The sequence below is a fragment of the Balaenoptera musculus genome, chromosome 14 (assembly GCF_009873245.2).
Source record: "Balaenoptera musculus isolate JJ_BM4_2016_0621 chromosome 14, mBalMus1.pri.v3, whole genome shotgun sequence".
NCBI lineage: Eukaryota > Metazoa > Chordata > Mammalia > Artiodactyla > Balaenopteridae > Balaenoptera > Balaenoptera musculus.
In genome coordinates this window covers 37820567-37840626 of record NC_045798.1, presented here as the reverse complement: position 1 = coordinate 37840626, position 20060 = coordinate 37820567, and the positions used below count along the sequence as shown (strand labels likewise).

Below are 20060 nucleotides of genomic sequence, written 5' to 3'. Positions count from 1 at the left end.
GTACAACCAACTTCTCTCAATTTTAGCAGAAGATACCATGCAACAGCAAAGTACTATGCATTACAGCAGAGATAAAGGCTGGAAAGAAAACGTCTAATTGCTATTCTATTACAGGTTAAAAACTTACCATGTACCTGAATTTAATCAAGAGAAAATATCAGACAAACCCAAATTAAGGCACATTTTATAAAACAACTCTGTTCTCTTAAAAAAAATTAACAATGTTATGAAAGACAAGAAAAGCTAAGGACTGCTCCAGATTAAAGGAGACTAAAGAGATGGATGACTAAAAGCAACGCATGACCACGGGCTGGATACCAGATCGGGGGGAAATTGCTATAATCATCACTGGGACGATCGGTGAAATCTGAATATGAACTGCATTTTAGGCAACAAAATTGTATCCATGTTACATTTCTTGAATTTGATCATTGTACTGTGGTTATGTAAGACAATGTTCTTGTCTTTAATAGACAAACTGAAGTATATAGCGGTAAAGCGAGCATAATGTCTGCAATGTACTCTCAAATGTTTTGGGAAAAAACCCTCACATTTATTCATACATATATATAGCAATTGGCGAATCTGGCTGAAACATACATGGGAATTCTTTGTATTATTTTTGCAACTTTTCTATAAGTTTAAAAGTACTTCAAAATAAAAGTAAAATAAAACAAAAAACAAGGCAAGGCAAAGAAAACCCTTTCCATGTTGACAGGACTGTGAAGCAAGGCATAGTCATGACTTAGTCTCTTCATTTATAGAGATTCAAAGTCAGGGAATATCTCTTTTCCTCTGGTCCATCTATGGCAGGGAGGACATGTTACTGTGTTTGTCCATTTATCTGCCCTTTCAAATATTTATTGAGGGTCTACTACACGTGAGGCACTGTAAAAGGCATAGAAGATACAAAGATAAATAAGATCTTAAAATACTATACGAAAGTATAGTATATAGATCTAGAAACTATATGTACACAAATAAATATTGTCCAGTAGGTGTTATAAAAGTTACTGTAAAAACTACAGTGGAGACACGATGGATCTGGTTAATTCTATGGAGAAATCAGGAAAGGCTTCACAGAGGAGATGCATCTTGAAAAAGAATGAGAGCAGAGAGGGAATTCCAGGAAGAGAGAATAACAAGTACAAAGGCAGTAATTCATGAAACGGCACAGTAAGTTCAAGGAACTGAAAACGGTCCTTCCTATGCAAGAACACGGGCACAAAGATGGGAACTGATGAGAAAGAGGCTGCAGGAGTCAGAACACAGAAGGCAATGCATAAATGGACTTTTTTCTTTTTTATATGAAGTTTTATACTGAGAAGCAATATGATCAGATTTATGTTGAAAAGCAATTACTCCGATTTGATGAATGAAATTGGACTAAAACTGCATAAAAGGAGTAAGTTTAAAAGTTCCTGCAATAGTCTAGGAAAGAATGAGAAGAGGAACATTTCCAGAGACACTTAATAAATGGAATTAACAGCACGCAATGGACTATTATTACATAAGGGGGTGGGAAAGTGAAGACTGCGGGGCCTCACTGCCAGAGTCTGTGTTTCTAACAAGTGTCCAGGCGATGCTACTGCTGCCGCCCCCGATGTTCCAGAGTCTCTTGCCCTTTCCAAAAACGGCAAGTACAAGAATATTCACTGCAGCGCTGTCTGTGATGGTGCAAACTAAAAGCAACCTAAATGTTCATTGGGAAAGGAATGAATAAACAATGGAATACTCATACAGAATTTCATTCAATAGTTAAAAGTACACAAATGAGATCTTCCCTTAACCACATGAATAAATCTCAAGCACGTAATGTTGAACAAAAATAAAGCTGGTTAAATTTATGTAATTTAAAAACATACAAATACTGTTAATAGGTAACTATGTATTAGTAAAAGTATATCAACATGAAAAACAGAGATGGGAAAAGCAACAACTTCAAAACTGAGGTTACCTCTGAAGGGAATGGGCTCAATGAGGGGTAAAAACAAGGATTCAGTTAGATCTTTAATGTGTTGTTTCCTTAGTAGAAAGATCTGAAGCAAATATGGCAAAATGTAAACATTAGTTAAATTTGGATGGTAGGGACATGGGTGTTACAGTGTTCTTTGTATGTTTGAAACATTCTGTAATTTAAAAAGAGTAAAATGGCTAGTTAGGAAGTAAAGATGTAATATTGTCTGTTCTTTAAAGAATCTTGGGGCTTCCCTGGTGGTGCAGTGGTTAAGAATCCACCTGCCAACGCAGGGGGACAGGGGTTCAAGCCCTGGTCCCGGAAGATCCCACATGCCGCAGAGCAACTAAGCCCATGCACCACAACTACTGAGCCTGCACTCTAGAGCCCACGAGCCACAACTACTGAAGCCCACGCGCCTAGAGCCTGCGCTCCCCAACAAGAGAAGCCACCGCAATGAGAAGCCCACGCACCGCAACAAAGAGTAGCCCTCACTTGCCGCAACTAAAGCCCATGCACAGCAACGAAGACCCAATGCAGCCCAAAATAAATAAATAAAATAAATAAATTAAAAAATAAAAAAAGAATCTTGGCTCTGAAGGGAAGCAAAAGGTAAAGAGAAGTCGGTGAAAAGCAGATGTTGGGACCAAGAGAGGGTTTTCTTTTTAAATGAAAGGAAGGATTTAACTGTCCTTAAACAGAGGAAGGAACACTTCCTTTTCTTAGCCTGCAAGACAGACTGATGTTATATAAATACTCTGCATGACAATGCTGAATATACAGAAAGAAGTAAAAGCTACAGTTCTTTGTTTCGGGATTTAGAATCTAGATAAGGAGCCATGATCAATCCACTATGTAAAATATCATTCAGTGTAATGATAATTGCTAAAACAGTGCAAAGGCTGCAGAGCACAGAAATCCAGGACTGGAATGTGTGTTATTTTGACAATTCTTTTTTTCTGATCTTTAACTAATTACAGCAAATCCCCCCTCCCTTAAAAGTTTCTTATATCCATTTATCAGAGCATTTTGGATCATATCAGTGGGTCCTTAACCTTTTTTTGGTCATGGGTTATTTTGAGAATCTGATGAATGAGAGAGTCTATGGACTCTCTCTCTAGAAAAACACACATAACTGTGCAAAGATTGACAGAGAACTTCAGAGGAAGTTCACTGACCCTCTGAAGCTCATTCGTGGCAGAGAGAGCATGTACTTGATAAGTAATTATGAAACCAATTCAGAGCAGTCCTTAAGTTTGTCTCATATACCTCTCTGGCCTTATTTCCAACCAGTTACCTTCTATACTTTCCACTACCCATGGTTTTGTTCCCCATTTCCTCATAGCTCTGCAGAAAAACACTGGTACCCTTCACTTTACTTATTCGTGTCCTTCATATTAAAGGGTAGTTCAAGGCTTGTCTTTTCTGATATTTCTCATTTTATTCCAACCTATGTTATCTCTTCAATTTCTACGTTACTTACTGAATGTGTCAAAACACCTAGAAACCCATTATGCTTTGAACTTGTTTGTTTATAGCGAGCTGTTATTTACTTTTATACTGAAAATTAACTCATCGGGTTAGGTCTTTTCTCTCCTAATTCAATGTAAGTTAGATGGCTTTATTTCTTTGATACCTTGTAATACTGGCACACTGTTTATATATTAGAAGCATTCAATACATTTTAATTGTTAACAATTTCTAGAGTATTCTGATTATAAAGAGAACACACGAGGCAATGAGTTTGGATAGATTATGGAGGGCCAAGTTCTAAGTGCCTGAATAGCAAGATGGGGAATTACAGAGTTTAAAACTAGAAGGGCCTCTCCCTCGCCTCCTCGCTTATAAGATGACCAAGAAAGGAAGGAATAATGGTCGTCCCAAAAAGGGCTGCGGCCAAGTGCAGCCTATTCGCTGCACCAACTGTGCCCGATGCGTGCCCAAGGATAAGGCCACTTAAGAACCTCGTCATTCGGAACATCGTAGAGGCCGCAGCCGTCAGGGACATTTCCGAAGCAAGTGTTTTCGACGCCTGTGTGCTTCCCAAGCTGTATGTGAAACTGCATTACTGCGTGAGTTGTGCCATTCACAGCAAGGTAGTCAGGAATCGTTCCCGGGAAGCCCAGAAGGAACGAACACCTCCACCCCGATTTAGACCTGCGGGTGCTGCCCCATGACCTCCACCAAAGCCCATGTAAGACGCCAAGTCCTTAAAGACTAAAGAAATACTGTCCCCTGGAAAGACAATAAAATGGAAATTATACTTTTAAAAAAATTAAAAAATAAACTAGAAGGGGCATTTGTGATCTTGTATTCTAAACCTCCCATCTAGAAATAATCCTAACCCAGCAATCTGACAACATAGACTTCTACCATATTCCCCAATTAAATACTTCTTGAAATCAATATACAAAGCTAAACAGACCATTAGCTTTTATCTCCACTATATTCTTATGCTATCAATATCCTGATTTAAACTTTCTCCTTGTCCTTTTTCTCCCTTCTAGTTCATCTAATATACTCTGACATGGAATATTTGGCAATTGTTTGAAGTAGAGATTCTTTGCCAAAAGTGCCATGTGCTTTGGGAGCTTTACGTAATGTTTTGGCTCTCAATTAGTAGGCTATGTCAATTCTTAACTTTTGGTTTTTCTGTTTCTTTTGGGGGGGGAATATTTTCTTATGGTCAATGTGTAGCTTGTAGTTGGTCCTGTCACCACTAGATGGAACTACATCACTGACCAAGATGGACAAATGGTGAGGGATGACTCCATCAGTGGCTTTAACTGCAGATTAGTGACTCATTAAGACTAAAAAAAGGAGATAAAATTCAAGAGGATAAAAAGCAGGCCTGTCAGCAAGCATATTTGGTGACTTACTAGTTCCTCTTCTAATGCATCATCAGCAAAGGGAAAAAGAAGAGCGACAGCCTTCCCTTCTCCTTTCCCTGGCCCTAACCAACCCTGTTACTGAAGATCCCACACCTTGGGGTCTGGGGTTTGGGGAAACGGAGAAATTTCAGTTGACAGTAGTGGAAAAAAGCAGTTTCTAGGACTCCTGAGTGAGATTATATTAAAACTAGATAAAGTTAATTTTCGTAACTTTACCTGATTTCTTTGCTTTAGTACTAAAGATATAAATAGCTTTCTGATTGCATTATTTTAAATCAACTAGTGTGAATACTTTTTTTCTTTTTCACCTTCCCAGCTATTCCACTGACTTTAGTCAAATGCAATGAAGGACTATTTACTTTCAAAATAAATTCAGTGCCTTATTTCCTTTTTAAACTCTGTACTATCCTTTGGAATAACTGGAGCTAATTTCATTAAACAAAATGTCAGGTTTTCTCTTTCCACATGTCTACATAAAAAATCTTAAGTTAGAAAATACAGTAAAAATCTGTATGCATAAAAATAGAGATGAAGACTTAAAATTTATTAATAACATGAATACCCCATGAGATACTAACATACACATACCTTTTGACATAAATTCAGTGACAATGTAAATTGGCTCTTCAGAAACAACAGCATATAGTGGAACAAGTTTATCATGTCTTAACTTTTTCATTATCTGAGCCTCTTGAAGAAAAGCTTCTGGCATCATTGTACCGGGTTTTAGTGTTTTGATTGCTACTTTTGTGGTTCCATTCCATGTTCCTAGAGAAACAACCCACATTTCACTATTTTAACCTATATTTTAAGAGATTTACAACAAACTTCAATCAGCAGCAGTAACCTTAAATATTTCAACATATCTTATCATAAACTGGGGCATTTTAATCTATGGTTAAACAATGACAAAAAACAAAAGTTCAGGCTCCTTACCCATCCATACTTCACCAAAACATCCTTGTCCTAGTTTAACCTCCAGTCGCAAAGATTCTCGAGGGATTTCCCAAGCATCTTTTGCTAGACCTTGAGTCTGGGGTTTCACAGTTGGACACACAGTTGTTAACTTATGGCATAAACCATCAGCATGTTCTAGATAAATGAATAAACTACACTGTAAAATGAATAACTTACAAAAATTAAGGTACATATAGTTGTACCAGTGTTTTTAAAAGTTTAAGTTATAGGAAATAAAAACAATGTTCTATCAGTTTTATTACAAAAGCATAAACACAAAAAGGGAGTTGCATAAAAGAAACAAAACATACAAGAAGTGAAACATTTTATTAAGTACATTTTAAAAGTTATTATTTATTCTTCCCAAAGAGAATGTTACCATTAATTGTTATTTCTAAAAACCACAAGCGAGGGACTTCCCTGGTGGCGCAGTGGTTAAGAATCCGCCTGCCAATGCAGGGGACACAGGTTCGATCCCTGGTCCGGGAAGATCCCACATGCCGCAAAGCAACTAAGCCTGTGCGCCACAACTACTGACCCTGTGCTCTAGAGCCCGCGTACCACAACTACTGAGACCGCATGCCACAACTACTGAACCCTGCATGCCTAGAGCCCATGGTCCGCAACAAGAGAAGCCCCTGCAATGAGAAGCCCGTGCACTGCAATGAAGAGCAGCCCCCGCTCTCCGCAACTAGAGAAAGCCCACGAGCAGCAACAAAGACCCAACACAGCCAAAAATAAATAAATAATTTTTTAAATAAATAAATAAAATAAAGTAAAAACCACAAGCATAAGAAGCACACCGAAAATCAAGGAAAAACTTCTTTACTTAGAGGACTGATCTTCAAATAAAGGAGACACAAAAACAGTAAATCCCAAATTTATAATGGCTTGACTTGTGAATCCTGCTTAGACAATCTTTCTTATGGTAAATATGACGTGTTCCCTTCCATTCTCAACATCCACATCACATCCAATTACAACTGATGACACTGCTTGGTAACATGTTTTATCAGTGTCAAGACTGGTGATTGACTTGACAGACTTAATCTGCAGTTAGTTGTCACTGAAGAAGAAATCGTCATGGAAGCTTCCCCTCCCCTAGTATTAAACATTTAAAGACTTTCAGATTCATTCATGTATTAAACTGGAGATTAAAAATTTTGAGAGAGAAGACTCTAATATTGAATACCTTTCAAAGGTCCTTGAAAGACTGATGAATGTCTACAGTTGCTATAACTTAATTTTCCATGAAAAGAAAAATGCATCTTCAGATCAAATTTCATTGGATTTACACTTTAGGAAGTCTTTATGTGGTTCAGCCCATGCTGAGGAACGTAACCCAAAAGGACATATGCTACAGCTTCTTTCTTAAGTGTTTAGTTTTACCTACTTAGAAAGTGTCCCGAAATAAAATTTTTGCTTTTTTATTTATTGTCTCATCTATTTGGTATTTAGCTGTTATGAAATGGAACTCCGATGTAAACAAACACTGTGCCAGTAAGATATAAGGACACAAATGATGATAGTCTGATTTAGCACATCATCCAAGAACCCAACTCAGGGACTTCCCTGGTGGTGCAGTGGTTAAGAATCCGCCTGTCAATGCAGGCGACTCGTGTTTGATCCCTGGTCCGGGAAGATCCCACATGCTGTGGGGCAACTAAGCCCGTGTGCCACAACTACTGAGCCTGCACTCTAGAGCCCGCTCTAGAGAAGCCACCACAATGAGAAGCCCGCACAGCACAATGAAGAGTAGCCCCTGCTCGCCGCAACTAGAGAAAGCCCACGTGCAGCAACAAAGACCCAACGCAGCCAAAAAAAAAAAAAAAAAAAAAAAGAACGCAACTCAATAGTAAGTATTATCTGTTCCTCATTTTAAAACTAAAATACATTGGGCACATACTGTGTATAAAGTAGCATGCTAGACCTTAAGAGACATGAAGACATGAATGCTGTCCTCATAAAATTGAACATGAGGAAATAATTTTCACCTCTGAAATATTCACGTACCTGTATAGTGTTTTACCAATTTCTGCAGAGTATCAAATTGTGCTCTGGTTGTGATATAGTATCCACCATTGTCAAGTTTCCTAATTTTGTAGTGTTTCACATTGTCACCCCTTACCTCATCCCAATCACGAATAGAGAGGGAATAAGCACCTAGAAGGGAAAATGAACACTTCTACTATACCTTTCTTAAAATACTGCCCAAGAAAATTTTTATACTTATATTAACAATATTCGTACCTTTAGTAGTTTCACTCTCTCTTACTAAGAAAATACCTCGTTGATTCCCAGGATTCAGAAGTAATCTTTCAGCATCTTTTCTCCCCATTTTGCCAAAATACCATCTGGAAAAAAAAAAATGAGTAGTGTTCTGAGTTAGAAGGATGTAATAAGCATCAGAAAAATTATACATAGATATTAGTAAGAATGGAGTGGGATAGGGAGGATGGCAAAGAATAGAACACAGCTTTAAAATACAGTAAAACAGAATGAAAGATCTTTCTTAAATAAGAATATTACAAGTATTACTATCAGAATATATTCTGTCATAGTATTTTCATGTATTAACTACTCAACATGTCTCTTAAACTCCACCTGGCAGTCACAGGAACCGTAAATACAGAAAGAAAGGCAACAATGACAGCCTTTTAGTCAATGACAGATGAAAATATTAAGATTATAGTAGGAAGAGTAAAAGTGGTTCTCTGTTAACAGTGTGATCATTTGTATTCAGTAAGATGCAAGTAAACCATATCCAAATTATTAGGGACTCTAAATTAGTGTGGGTTTATTTAATACAGTTTTGTGAATAAAAATGCAATTTTTGCTGAGGGGGAGCCACAGAATAGTGGAGAAGAAAGACCAAAGGACAAAATGGAAAGTAACAAGTGCCAAAGCAGAACAGAGTTATGGAGACAAATTACACATCACTAATAAAAAAGCAAACAAATATTGATAGAGCACCTACTATGTGCAAGATGCTGGGTTAAGTGCTGTGATATGAAGATGATGTATTATTTATGGATCCCAGATAAACCTGCTTTGACATAAAAGTACAGGCATACCTCATTTTATTGTGTTTTGCTTTACTGAGTCTTTTTAAAAATTGTAGGTTTGTGGCAACCCTGGTCAAGCAAGTCTATCAGAGTTATTTTTCCAATAGCATTTGCTAATAACTTCACGTCTCTGTGTCACATTTTGCTAAGTCTTGCAGTATTTCAAACATTTTCTTCCACGTAAGACAGCAAACTTAACTGATAAATGTTGTGTGTGATCTGACTGCTCCACCAACTGGCTGTTTCCCCAACTCCCTCTCCTCATGCCTCCCAACTCCCTGAGATACACAATGTTGAAATTATGCCAAGTAATAACCCTACAGTGGTCTCTAAGTGTTCCTTTCTCTGAGTCAAAGGAAGAGTCGATCAATGTGGCAAACTTCGTTGTTGATTTATTTTAAGAAACTGCCACGGCCACCCCAGCCTTCAGCAGCCACCAACATGGAGGCAGGACCCTCTACAGCAAAACAACTACGGCTTGCTGAACGCTCAGACAATGGTTAGCATTTTTTAGCAATAAAGTATTTTTAGTTAAGGTATGTGCATTGTTTTTTTAGACATAGACTGTTGCACACTTAACAGACTACACTGTAGTGTAACCATAACTTTTATATGCACTGGGAAACCAACTCACTTTACTGCAATATTTGCTTTATTATGGCTGTCTAGAACCAAATCCACAATATCTCCGAGTATGCCTGTAATATGTCACTGAAGGTGAACTTTAACTTTTTGAAAGTTGTAAGAATGGTACATAGAACTCCCATATACCCTCCACCCAGCTTTCCTGTTAATTTTGATTTGTCATATTCTCTCTTTCCCTGTGTGTGTGTATGTTTGTGTGGGTGTGTGTATTTCCTTCTGAACTGAATGATAGTTGCAAATATGCTGAATCATTACCTCTAAATGCTTCAGTGTGTACATCCTAAAAGACAAAGATACTCTCTCTCCATAGCCATGGAGCAAGCACCTAAGTCAAGAAGTTAACACTGATACAATAACATCAACGGACGATAAATTTTTGAAGTGAAAGAGTCTGCAGAATATAAAAACGGTTAATGCAATTATTTTAAAGTGAAAAAATAAAGGCTAGGGACTAGGCATAATGCAGTATTATAAATGCAGATTCATTTATGATCCTACTGTAAGCAAATACTATGGCATTAATTATTAATTTTCAAGTAACATCTCCTATTAATACGATACATTGGCTGTATTAAGACTGGTATGTAATTGTGTGTTTGTAAAGTTGTGGCTAAGTAGAATGTGCATTAAGACATTTTAAAAATCAAAATAATTAATAAAATATGAAGCAGTGCCATACTCTTCTGCCTGAATGGAATCTGCAGGGGCTACATAATTGCTAGGGATATAGCCATTCTTTCCTGTAGCAATTGATCTTGCTTCCCACCAGTCTCCTTCCCTGCAACACATAAAACAACAATTACCACAAAGTAGACCACAGCTCAGGACACGATCTATTGCAGTGCCATCTTGTATCTGAAATAGACAAGAAGTATTACTTCCATTTTTATTTATGCATTCATTTGATCAAGAATTAAACTCGAAGAATAATATTAAAAAAATTGGTTACAGCACATCCCTGGTGGCACAGTGGTTAAGAATCCACCTGCCAATGCAGGCGACATGGGTTTAATCCCTGGTCCAGGAAGATCCCACATGTTGTGGAGCAACTAAGCCCGTGAGCCATGACTACTGAGCCTGCGCTCTAGAACCGCAAGCCACAACTCCTGAGCCCGTGTGCTGCAACTACTGAAGCCCGCGTGCCTAGAGCCTGTGCTCGGCAACAAGAGAAGCCATCGCAATGAGAAGCCTGCACACCACCACGAAGAGTAGCCCCTGCTCGCCGCAACTAGAGGAAGCCCGCGCGCAGCAACAAAGACCCAACGCAGCCAAAAAAAAAAAAAAAATAGGTTACGTGAATTAAGGGAATAAGGCCAAGCAAAATCACAATTGCATTACCTCTGCTTCAAACCAAAAAACAAAACAAAAACCCTGAAAAATAAACAAAAGAACCCACTTTAATTTTAGTTACAAAATCTCTTTTTTACGTAACCTAACCTTTCAACCTAAGACAATAAACTATGCTGAATAAAACAATTTGGGAAGCAAATCTTTCAGATTACTCAGTTTCAATGAAATGTTTTCTCATTTAAAAGCTTTACTGAGACAAAATTGTATACCATAAAATTCCCCCATTTAAGATTTAAGAGTTTTGCAGCCATTACCACTATCAATTTTAGAACATTTTCATCACCCCCAAAAGAAACCCTGTACCCATTAAGAGTTACTTCCCATCCCACCCCTCCCCCACCATTTCCAACCATTAATCTGCTTTCTATTTCTATGGATATGCCCATTGTGGGGGCATTTCATATAAATGGAACGATACAATATGTGGTCTTTTTGACTGGCTTCCTTCACTCAGCATAATTTTTTCAGCATTTATCAGTTGCTCATTCTTTTTTTATTGCTAAATGATTTTCTTTTTTTTTTAATTTTTTTATTCATTTTTTTTTTTTTTGGCTGCATTGGGTCTTCGTTGCTGCGCGAGGGTGTTCTCTAGTTGTGGTGAGCGGTAGCTGCGGCGAGTGGGGGCTACTCTTTGTTGCAGTGTGCGTGCTTCTCATTGCAGTGGCTTCTCTTATTGCGGTGCACGGGCTTCAGCAGTTGTGGCTCGCAAGCTCAGTAGTTGTGACTCGCAGGCTGTAGAGCACAGGCTCAGTAGTTGTGACTCACGGGCTTAGTTGCTCCCCGGCATGTGGGATCTTCCCAGATCAGGGATCGAACCCGTGTCCCCTGCACTGGCAGGCAGATTCTTAACCACTGTGCCACCAGGGAAGTCCCAATGATTTTCTTTTTAACAATGCATAAAATTACAGTGTTTCTTTCTATCATATTAGGAGAAAAAATTCAGATGCCCTAGAACTACTGTAACCAAAATATTAGCAATGAGCAATAATAAAAAAATTTAATTCCTGGAATAAAGTATATTTACAAGAATGTTACCCATGAATATCCAAATAAGACTAAAATCAATTCAGAATATGAGAACTACATGTAGTTTGTAATTGATAAGCCTTGACTTTTCCAAAATTAATGTGAAAGGAGAGTATATTATCAATCTGCAATGAGGAAGACATATGGGCTCTGCTACTATAGATTACATGCATGTTTTGCTTTACCAGAGATAAGTATTGAAAATATTTTGTCTACATTGAAATTTTATAAATGCTTGAGGTGAATTTGATCTTTAAAAAATGAAATGGAAAATCCTTTCGTAATTGAAATGTTTACAAACTCATATACTTGGCCTGTAGCTTCCTAGTATACATTAAGTACTTTCAGATATACAAACTGAAAACTTTGATCCTGATAATCATCCACTGATTCATTCAAACATTCACTGAACATCTTTTAGGTAACAGACCTTACAATAGGGTGTGCTAGAAACAGGTAAAAAGTCCTTATCCTCAAGTAACTCCGTCTAGAGCAGGATTTCTCAGCCTCGGCACTACTGACACTTCGGGCTGGACGATGCTCTGTGGTGGGGGGGGGGGCGTCCTGTGCACTGCAGGATGCCGAGCAGCATCCCTGGCCTCCACCCACTAGACGCCAGTTGTAGCACCATGGATGTAACAACCAAAAATGTCTCCAGACATGGGCAAATGTCCCCTGGGTGATTCTGCCCCCATGCTGAGAACCACTGGTCTAAAAGGATGATAGGCAAGTGATAAATTATAATTCAAAACTGTGATGGCAGCTACAATTGAGGTTTGCACAGGTTACTATGTAAACATGTAAGAGAGACACCAAATCCAGCAGGATGTGGGGACTGGGCCAGGCAGGAAAGGTTAAAGAATACCAAAAAAGGCCTCCTTGAGAAAGGACACAGGAATACACACTTTGACGGATGCATAGGGTTGGCCAGATGAAGGAAGAAAAGTGGAGGGACAAGAAGTTACATTCCAGAAAAAAGAAATCGCATGTGTGAAAGCACAGAGAAGGGGAGAACCCCCAGTGTATTCAGAATCATAAATAAGTAATTCAGTCTGGCTGGGCAGTGGAGTGAGGAAGGGGAAGAAGCTCAATGAATGATGCCTGCTCTTATTGCTGTTTTATCTTGACAGCAGCCAGTAGCTACTGAAGGATTTTAAAGCCGAGAGACAGAATCATATTTCATGTTCTCAAAAGATAACTGGTAGCAAGTGGGAACAAGGATGGAAGGAAACATGACTGGACGCAAAGAGACCATAAATGTCTATTCTGAGAAGTTACAAAGTGGTCGCTGTGCCTGCTAATGAAATTATGGGATCTATTTTCCGTAACAAGCACTGAATTTTCTATGGTGGCCCACTAAATGACAAGAAGTCTGAGAGTCACATAAGGAAACAGCAACGTAACATGGTCAGTTTGGGACTGCAGGAATTCCTTAGCCTTTTTAGTTTGTTTTTTTAAGAGAAAGAGATTAAGATCTTTAAATCATCTAGTACTTAGATAAATGGGATCATAGAAATATCTTTATAAAGGTTTTTTTTAAGTAAGGTACTTATTTACATATACTCCCTCAATCCTCACTCTTAAATCTCTACTGTTTATGGCAGAACCACAGTAACACAATTTGTAGAAATCATAACTTCTGGCTCCGGCAGTAGTATTATGCCGTGTGTCTAAAGAAACCAAATGTATCATCCAATCCAGTGGGCAGAGACCCACGCCCCACTACTCTCGTCTCTGAATCATCAACCAGCTCAGTGGTTTCAGTGTAAAGTAGGCTACCGTTGGTACTTCACCCTCGTAAAATGTTCGTAACACTTACGTGTTGTTAATTATTTGAAATCTTTCACCCTTCTTAAATGAAAGGTCTTCTGTAGTTCTAGCTTCATAATCATATAAGGCCACAAATACAGTAACACCACCTATTGGGGGAAAAAAAGACCAAGGTAAATTATATAGACAAATTAACAACAGAGAAATTTAAAAACATTGCCAACAACAACAAAAAAAGCTTAAGCATAGTTCTCTTCCTGGTCTCCAGAATCTATTTTTAAAAGTTGGAGATTTGGGTCGCTGAAGTTTTCAAGTTATTAAGATGCTATCTTAAGGCCTTCCATGAGACTACTGTACTCTACAAATTCTAAAATTCTATAGACCCAGAGAGACATTTTTAATCTTGATTCATAGCTGCAACATCTCTAGCTTGAAAAGACAAAGTTCAAATCAATTCTTTGGCAGAAAAAGCATTAACGAGTATTATAAACTACTAGCATTGATCATCTCAATTTCTTAAAAACAGTAAGTGAACATTTCCATCCTTAAGACTAATCATTCACTGTATAGCACAGGGAACTCTACTCAATACTCTGTAATGACCTATATGGGAATAGAATCTAAAAAAAGAGTGGATATATGTATATGTATAACTGATTCACTTTGCTGTACAGCAGAACACAACATTGTAAATCAACTATACTCCAATAAAAATTAATTTAAAAAAAGACTAATTAACAGTAATAACTAGGGTTTTATTAAGATTATTTATTATATTTAACACAAAGATAAAAACAGCATGTTTTTCTTAGAAATTAAATGGTATGGCTGATATGGATTATAAATTCCAAAAATAACTGTGTCATATAAAGCACTGTATGTAGTTGCTTAAGACATAAGCAACTTAAATAGCCAAACTATTATCTGCAAGTGAAAGAACAGAATCTCATTTATCTGGCTTCTCCCCTGAGGCCCGGTCATATATTAACTACCTATTTGACATCTCAAATGTCTATCAAGCATTTAAAATTTATTAGGTACAAAACAAAGGTGTTGACTTTTCTCCTCTAACCTGAAGTATTACTGAAGTCTTCCCTACCTCAGCGAACACTACCAGTCAGGTATTCAAGCCAAGTCCATTACCAGCACTGTCAGTTCTACCTCTAAAGTACCTTATCTACTTCCTTTTCATTTTCAGCGCTTCCACCCTAATCCAAGTCCCTGTTACCTCTTACTGGGAAAGTAATAGCCTAACTCACTTCTATATCTGGTTCCCTACATCCACCCTTCACACAGCTGCCAGAAGGAAGTTTTTAGAAAGGGAATTCAATCGTGCAAATTCTTTACTGAAATCTCTTCAATAACTTCCTTCTAGCTTTGAATAAAACTCGTACTTCTTACTATAGTCTATGAGGTCCTGAGAAATCCTGACTCTTCAACTGCGTATCATGTAATTCTACCCTCTGCCCATACTAGTCCTCAAACCTGCCAAGTCCATCTGTACCTCCTAAAGTGCATTTGTTATTCTCTCTTCCCAGAAAGCTCTTTTCCCATTTATGCACATATTTAGGTCATTCTCATCAATCAAACCTCAGCTCAAACGATTTCATCTCAAGATGAATCATTGAAAGGGCATTGATCATTTAAAGGGCCTTCGCCAATCATTCTAGTTAGTTCCTTCATAGTATTTATGAACCATTAATCATCCCGTTTAGTTGTTTCTATAATTATTATCCAACCCTCATTATAATGTAAACTCCATTAGGGCAGAAATCTTGTTTCTCTTGCTTACAACTCTCTATACCTGGCACACAGACACTCATCAATAAATTAATACCCATGAATGGACTATTTCCCGTAAATAAACTGCTTTAGGTAACTCAAGTATGTCTTCTCAACATTTAATCATTTTGGATTACTATCTTTCCAGAACATATAATCCTGAAAATAAACTTTTACTGGTGACTGAGAAGTACCATCATGACCAACTATTATTGAAGTATTTAGAGTTAGGGGGCTGGAATTAAGACTATAAATGACTCTTTGATGTCCATAACTTCTCAAATGAACAGTCTAACAGAATTAGTGTATGACATTCTCTGGTCACTATTTTTGGTCTGGAGGTGAGCAGAGTGAAGGGACACATTTATAGTCCATGCTTGTAGAAGAGATTCTTCTTTTGTCCCCTCATGTTGCTCAATTTGGTGCTGGCAGCTGTTTTGCCAAGCCTAAGGATAAAGTGGACACTCCAAGGGCTGCAAGAGAGACACCAAAGAAACTCGAGTCCTTGATGACATCAAGGAACTGCTGGATCAAGGAATCCTGGAGCTCACCCTACCTTTTAAAGCCAGTTGTGCTTTGTTACTCAAGGGAAAAGCATCCCGATAGGGGACCCTTCACAAAAGAACCATCTCTCTTTTTAAAGTTTCTGACTACGTTTTTAGAGCATTTCTGCCTCCATAAAGGGTTGTTGGCCATCACTTCTTGCTGTTCTCTGAAAGGATATTGTAGGGTAATAAATGAAGTTCTAGAATAGGGCATTAAATCTGTGCCCTCCTGCTTATTATCTGTGACTCTGAAAAAAAAATCATTTAAACACTGAGCCTCAGGATTTTTCTTTTTTCAGTCAGTAGTATCTAATAGAAAAACTGTATTATCATCACGAAACTGCCATTTACCTAATGTTTATCAAGTAACTACTATAATACTTTAATAATGGCTAGCACTTTACAATCCTCAGAAGTTGTAACATTCCAGAGGGAGGGGTATACGTTTTTCGGGGTTGTTCTTTTCTGGACGTGCTGCACGGCATGTGGGATCCTAGTTCCCCAAGCAGGGGTCGAACCTACGCCCACTGGACTGCCAGGGAAGTCCCCAGGAGGGAGGGGTATACGTTTTTTTAAAAATAGATCTTTATTGGAGTATAATTGCTTCACAATACTGTCTTCATTTCTGTTGTACAACAAAGTGAATCAGCCATATCCCCATATCCCCTCTCTCTTGAGCCCTCCTCTCACCCTCCCTATCCCACCCCTCTAGGTCATCGCAAAGCACTGAGCTGATCTCCCTGTGCTATGCGGCTGCTTCCCACTAGCTATCTATTTTACATTTGGTAATGTATATATGTCCATGCCACTCTCACCTCAACCCAGCTTCCCCCTCCCCCACCGGTCCCCAAGTCCATTCTCTATGGCTACATCTTTATTCCTGCCCTGCAACTAGGTTCATCAGTACCATTTTTTTTTTTTTTTAGATTCCATATATATGTGTTAGCATACAGTATTTTTCTCTTTCTGACTTACTTCACTCTGTATGACAGACTCTAGGTCCATCCCCCTCACTACAAATAACTCAATTTCGTTCCTTTTTATGGCTGAGTAATAGTCCATTGTATATATGTGCCACATATTCTTTATCCATTCATCTGTCGATGGATACTTAGGTTGCTTCCATGTCCTGGCTATTGTAAAACAGTGCTGCAATGAACATTTTGGTACATCTTTTTTTTTTTTTTTTTAATGAAAGTTTCTTTATTTATTTATTTATTTTTGGCTGTGCTGGGTCTTCGTTTCTGTGCGAGGGCTTTCTCTAGTTGCAGCGAGCGGGGGCCACTCTTCATCGCGGTGCATGGGCCTCTCACTGTCGCGGCCTCTCTTGTTGCGGAGCACAAGCTCCAGATGCGCAGGCTCAGCAGTTGTGGCTCACGGGCCTAGTTGCTCTGCGGCATTTGGGATCTTCCCAGACCAGGGCTCGAACCCGTGTCCCCTGCACTGGCAGGCAGATTCTCAACCACTGCGCCACCAGGGAAGCCCCATGACTCTTTTTGAATTATGGTTTTCTCAGGGTATATGCCCAGTGGTGGGATTGCTGGGTCATATGGTAGTTCTATTTTTAGTTTTTTAAGGACCCTCCATACTGTTCTCCATAGTGGCTGTATCAATTTACATTCCCACCAACAGTGCAGGAGGGTTCCCTTTGGGGTATACGTTTTTAATCTTTGTATTTCCAGTGCCTGCCAGTCAGCACTCACTAATTATTTGAAAAATGAATTAGAGAAATAATTAATTATATAACCCAGTACACAACCACCATCAGATTACTACCAAATTTCCCAAAATAATATCCATGTATACAATAAGACTTGAATTTATGTTGGAGACTTTAATTTTCACATAAACTTATTTTAATGGTCCCCCAGTAAGTTATTTCTCTTACAGCAGGCAAACTTTATGTATGTATTGCCCAAGGTCACATTCTCAAACCAACGACAGGATTGTCCATTTAAATCTCACCTGTTAAGCCAGCAGGATATGAACTTGGCACCACTGAAAAGGAGGAAGATGTTCCTCCAAAAGGTGTCACCCCTGAGGATCCTCCAAATGGTGTCATGGAAAGGTTGCTGAAATTAACAGATGTGCTCTTTGTGGAGGATGTGGGTGCCACTGCAGTGTGCTCTGCTCCATAATGGCTGACACTCGTACTGACCGGTTCTGGAGTGTTTTCTGGTCTGTATTTAATGGCTGGACTTTTGTTCTCTTTACTTTTAATGCAGCCCATTATCAAATCTACAAAGGTGATAAGGCAAATTTTGAGAAGCAGTTAACATAAAGCATACTTCAAAAGGTGCAATTCAATAGTTGACTTTAAACGAGGCATTTTTCCCCTGCAAATAAGTTAACAATAACAAAACAAACCAAAAAGAACCTAGACAGCTGCAAATAAAGTCTCTCCACCTCATTTATCTTTATTACAATTCTGCTAACGTATCATTCCAATCATGTCATTCTCCAGCTCAATCTCCTTTAATGGTTCAATGACAACATGCCACAGTGTATTGGGAAAACCATGGGCTCTGATGCCAGAAGCCAGAGTTTGAATCTTAGCTTCCTACTTCCTAGTGCAGTGACTGCAGGTATGTTACTTAAATTCTCTGCACCTCAGTTACTTGAAAAAGGAGAACAATAATATCACCTACTTCATAAGGTTTTCTATAAGGATTAAATTTCTTACAACTTCTAGACAATCTCTGGTTCTATATAGTGGGTACTAGCAAATTCTGGTTGTTTTCCGTCTACCTATACCAGCACTGTGTAACAGAAATATAATCTGAGCCATGCATATAATTCTACATTTTCTAGTAAATACATTTTAAAAATAAAAACAGGTAAAATTAATTTTAATAATATATTTGATTTGACTCAATAAATCTAAAATATAATTTCAACATGTCATCAATATGAAAAATTTTAATGAGATGTTTTATATTCTCTTGTACTAAATCTTAGAAATCTGGAGTGCATTTTAAACTTACAGTACATCTCAATTTGGACCAAGCACATTTTAAGTGCTCAACAGCTGTATGTGGCTAGTGGCTACTACACAGGACAATGCATCTCTACATTTTTTCCCTTCCCTACCAATGGACACACTCCCAATGCTTGCCAAATTGGACTTCAATTTATCTTTCCCACTTTATCATTTCCTCACTTATCTTATGCACACATGGAGAAAAAATTCCTGTTGCCCCAATACATATGCCCTGTGCTTTCCCATTTTTGCATTTTCCCTCCTAAAAGTGCCTCTGTCAGTAATACTCTCCTCACATCTCTACCTGCTAAAATTTATCCATTCACTGAGGGTCATTACAAATGTTACTTTACCATTCAGGCTGTCTCCATAACTGGTAAAATACCTTCTTCCTTAAAACTTCTAATGTACCTTTGGAGAGATTTCTGTACGAGACTCTCACTTGCATCTTGTTTTTTGCTAATTCCCAGCCTACCCTCAAGTCACTGGCAACACACTTCTTAAAAAGCAAGTTTCTCACCTCTTATACACTGTACAGCCTACATAACTGGTAAAATACCTTCTTCCTTAAAACTTGTAACGTACTTTTGGAGAGACTTTTGTACGAGACTCTCACTTGCATCCTGTTTTTTGCCAATTCCCAGCCTACCCTCAAGTCACTGGCAACACACTTCTTAAAAAGCAAGAATTTCTCACCTCTTATATACTGTACAGCCTACCAACATGACTTGCATATAGTATGTTTACTGACATTACAAAATCTGCATTATTCCATTCACTTCCTGAAGAAGAACTAATGGTGATTTCATTAATTCACTTTTTTTTTTTCCTGGCTGTGACGCACGGCATGTGGGATCTTAGTTTCCCAACCAGGGATTGAACCCGCACCCCCTTCAGTGGAAGTGCGGAGTCCTAACCACTGAACTGCCAGGGAATTCCCCTAATTCACTTACTTTTTACAGTATTTCCCTTCTTTTACAGCATTCAAAAGGAAGTAGGTGAGTGATAAGATGACTGCTTCATCAATTCTGAAAGACTGAACATTTTTACAAACTCAACTATATAATATTGATTTAAAATGTAGCTATAAAT

General features: G+C 38.3%; 1 protein-coding gene and 1 pseudogene across 6 annotated transcripts in view; one reads left to right on the top strand and one right to left on the bottom strand.

The window, feature by feature from the left end:
* YES1 (YES proto-oncogene 1, Src family tyrosine kinase) overlaps positions 1-20060 on the bottom strand; it is a 114991-nt gene that overhangs the window by 9589 nt on the left and 85342 nt on the right. For 4 of the 6 annotated variants that reach the window (XM_036822977.1, XM_036822973.1, XM_036822978.1 and 1 more), the window contains 7 exons: positions 17954-18226; positions 13711-13810; positions 10195-10293; positions 8056-8159; positions 7819-7968; positions 5785-5940; positions 5437-5616 (listed from right to left, as the gene is read on the bottom strand). In XM_036822977.1, coding sequence (XP_036678872.1) covers positions 5437-5616; positions 5785-5940; positions 7819-7968; positions 8056-8159; positions 10195-10293; positions 13711-13810; positions 17954-18218 — 1054 coding nt within the window. In that variant the 5' untranslated portion in view covers positions 18219-18226. Of the gene's footprint in view, positions 1-5436; positions 5617-5784; positions 5941-7818; positions 7969-8055; positions 8160-10194; positions 10294-13710; positions 13811-17953; positions 18227-19921; positions 20005-20060 lie in introns of all 6 variants that reach the window. The other 2 variants (XM_036822976.1, XM_036822974.1) reach the window with 1 other exon arrangement.
* LOC118879862 lies at positions 3185-5418 on the top strand (annotated as a pseudogene).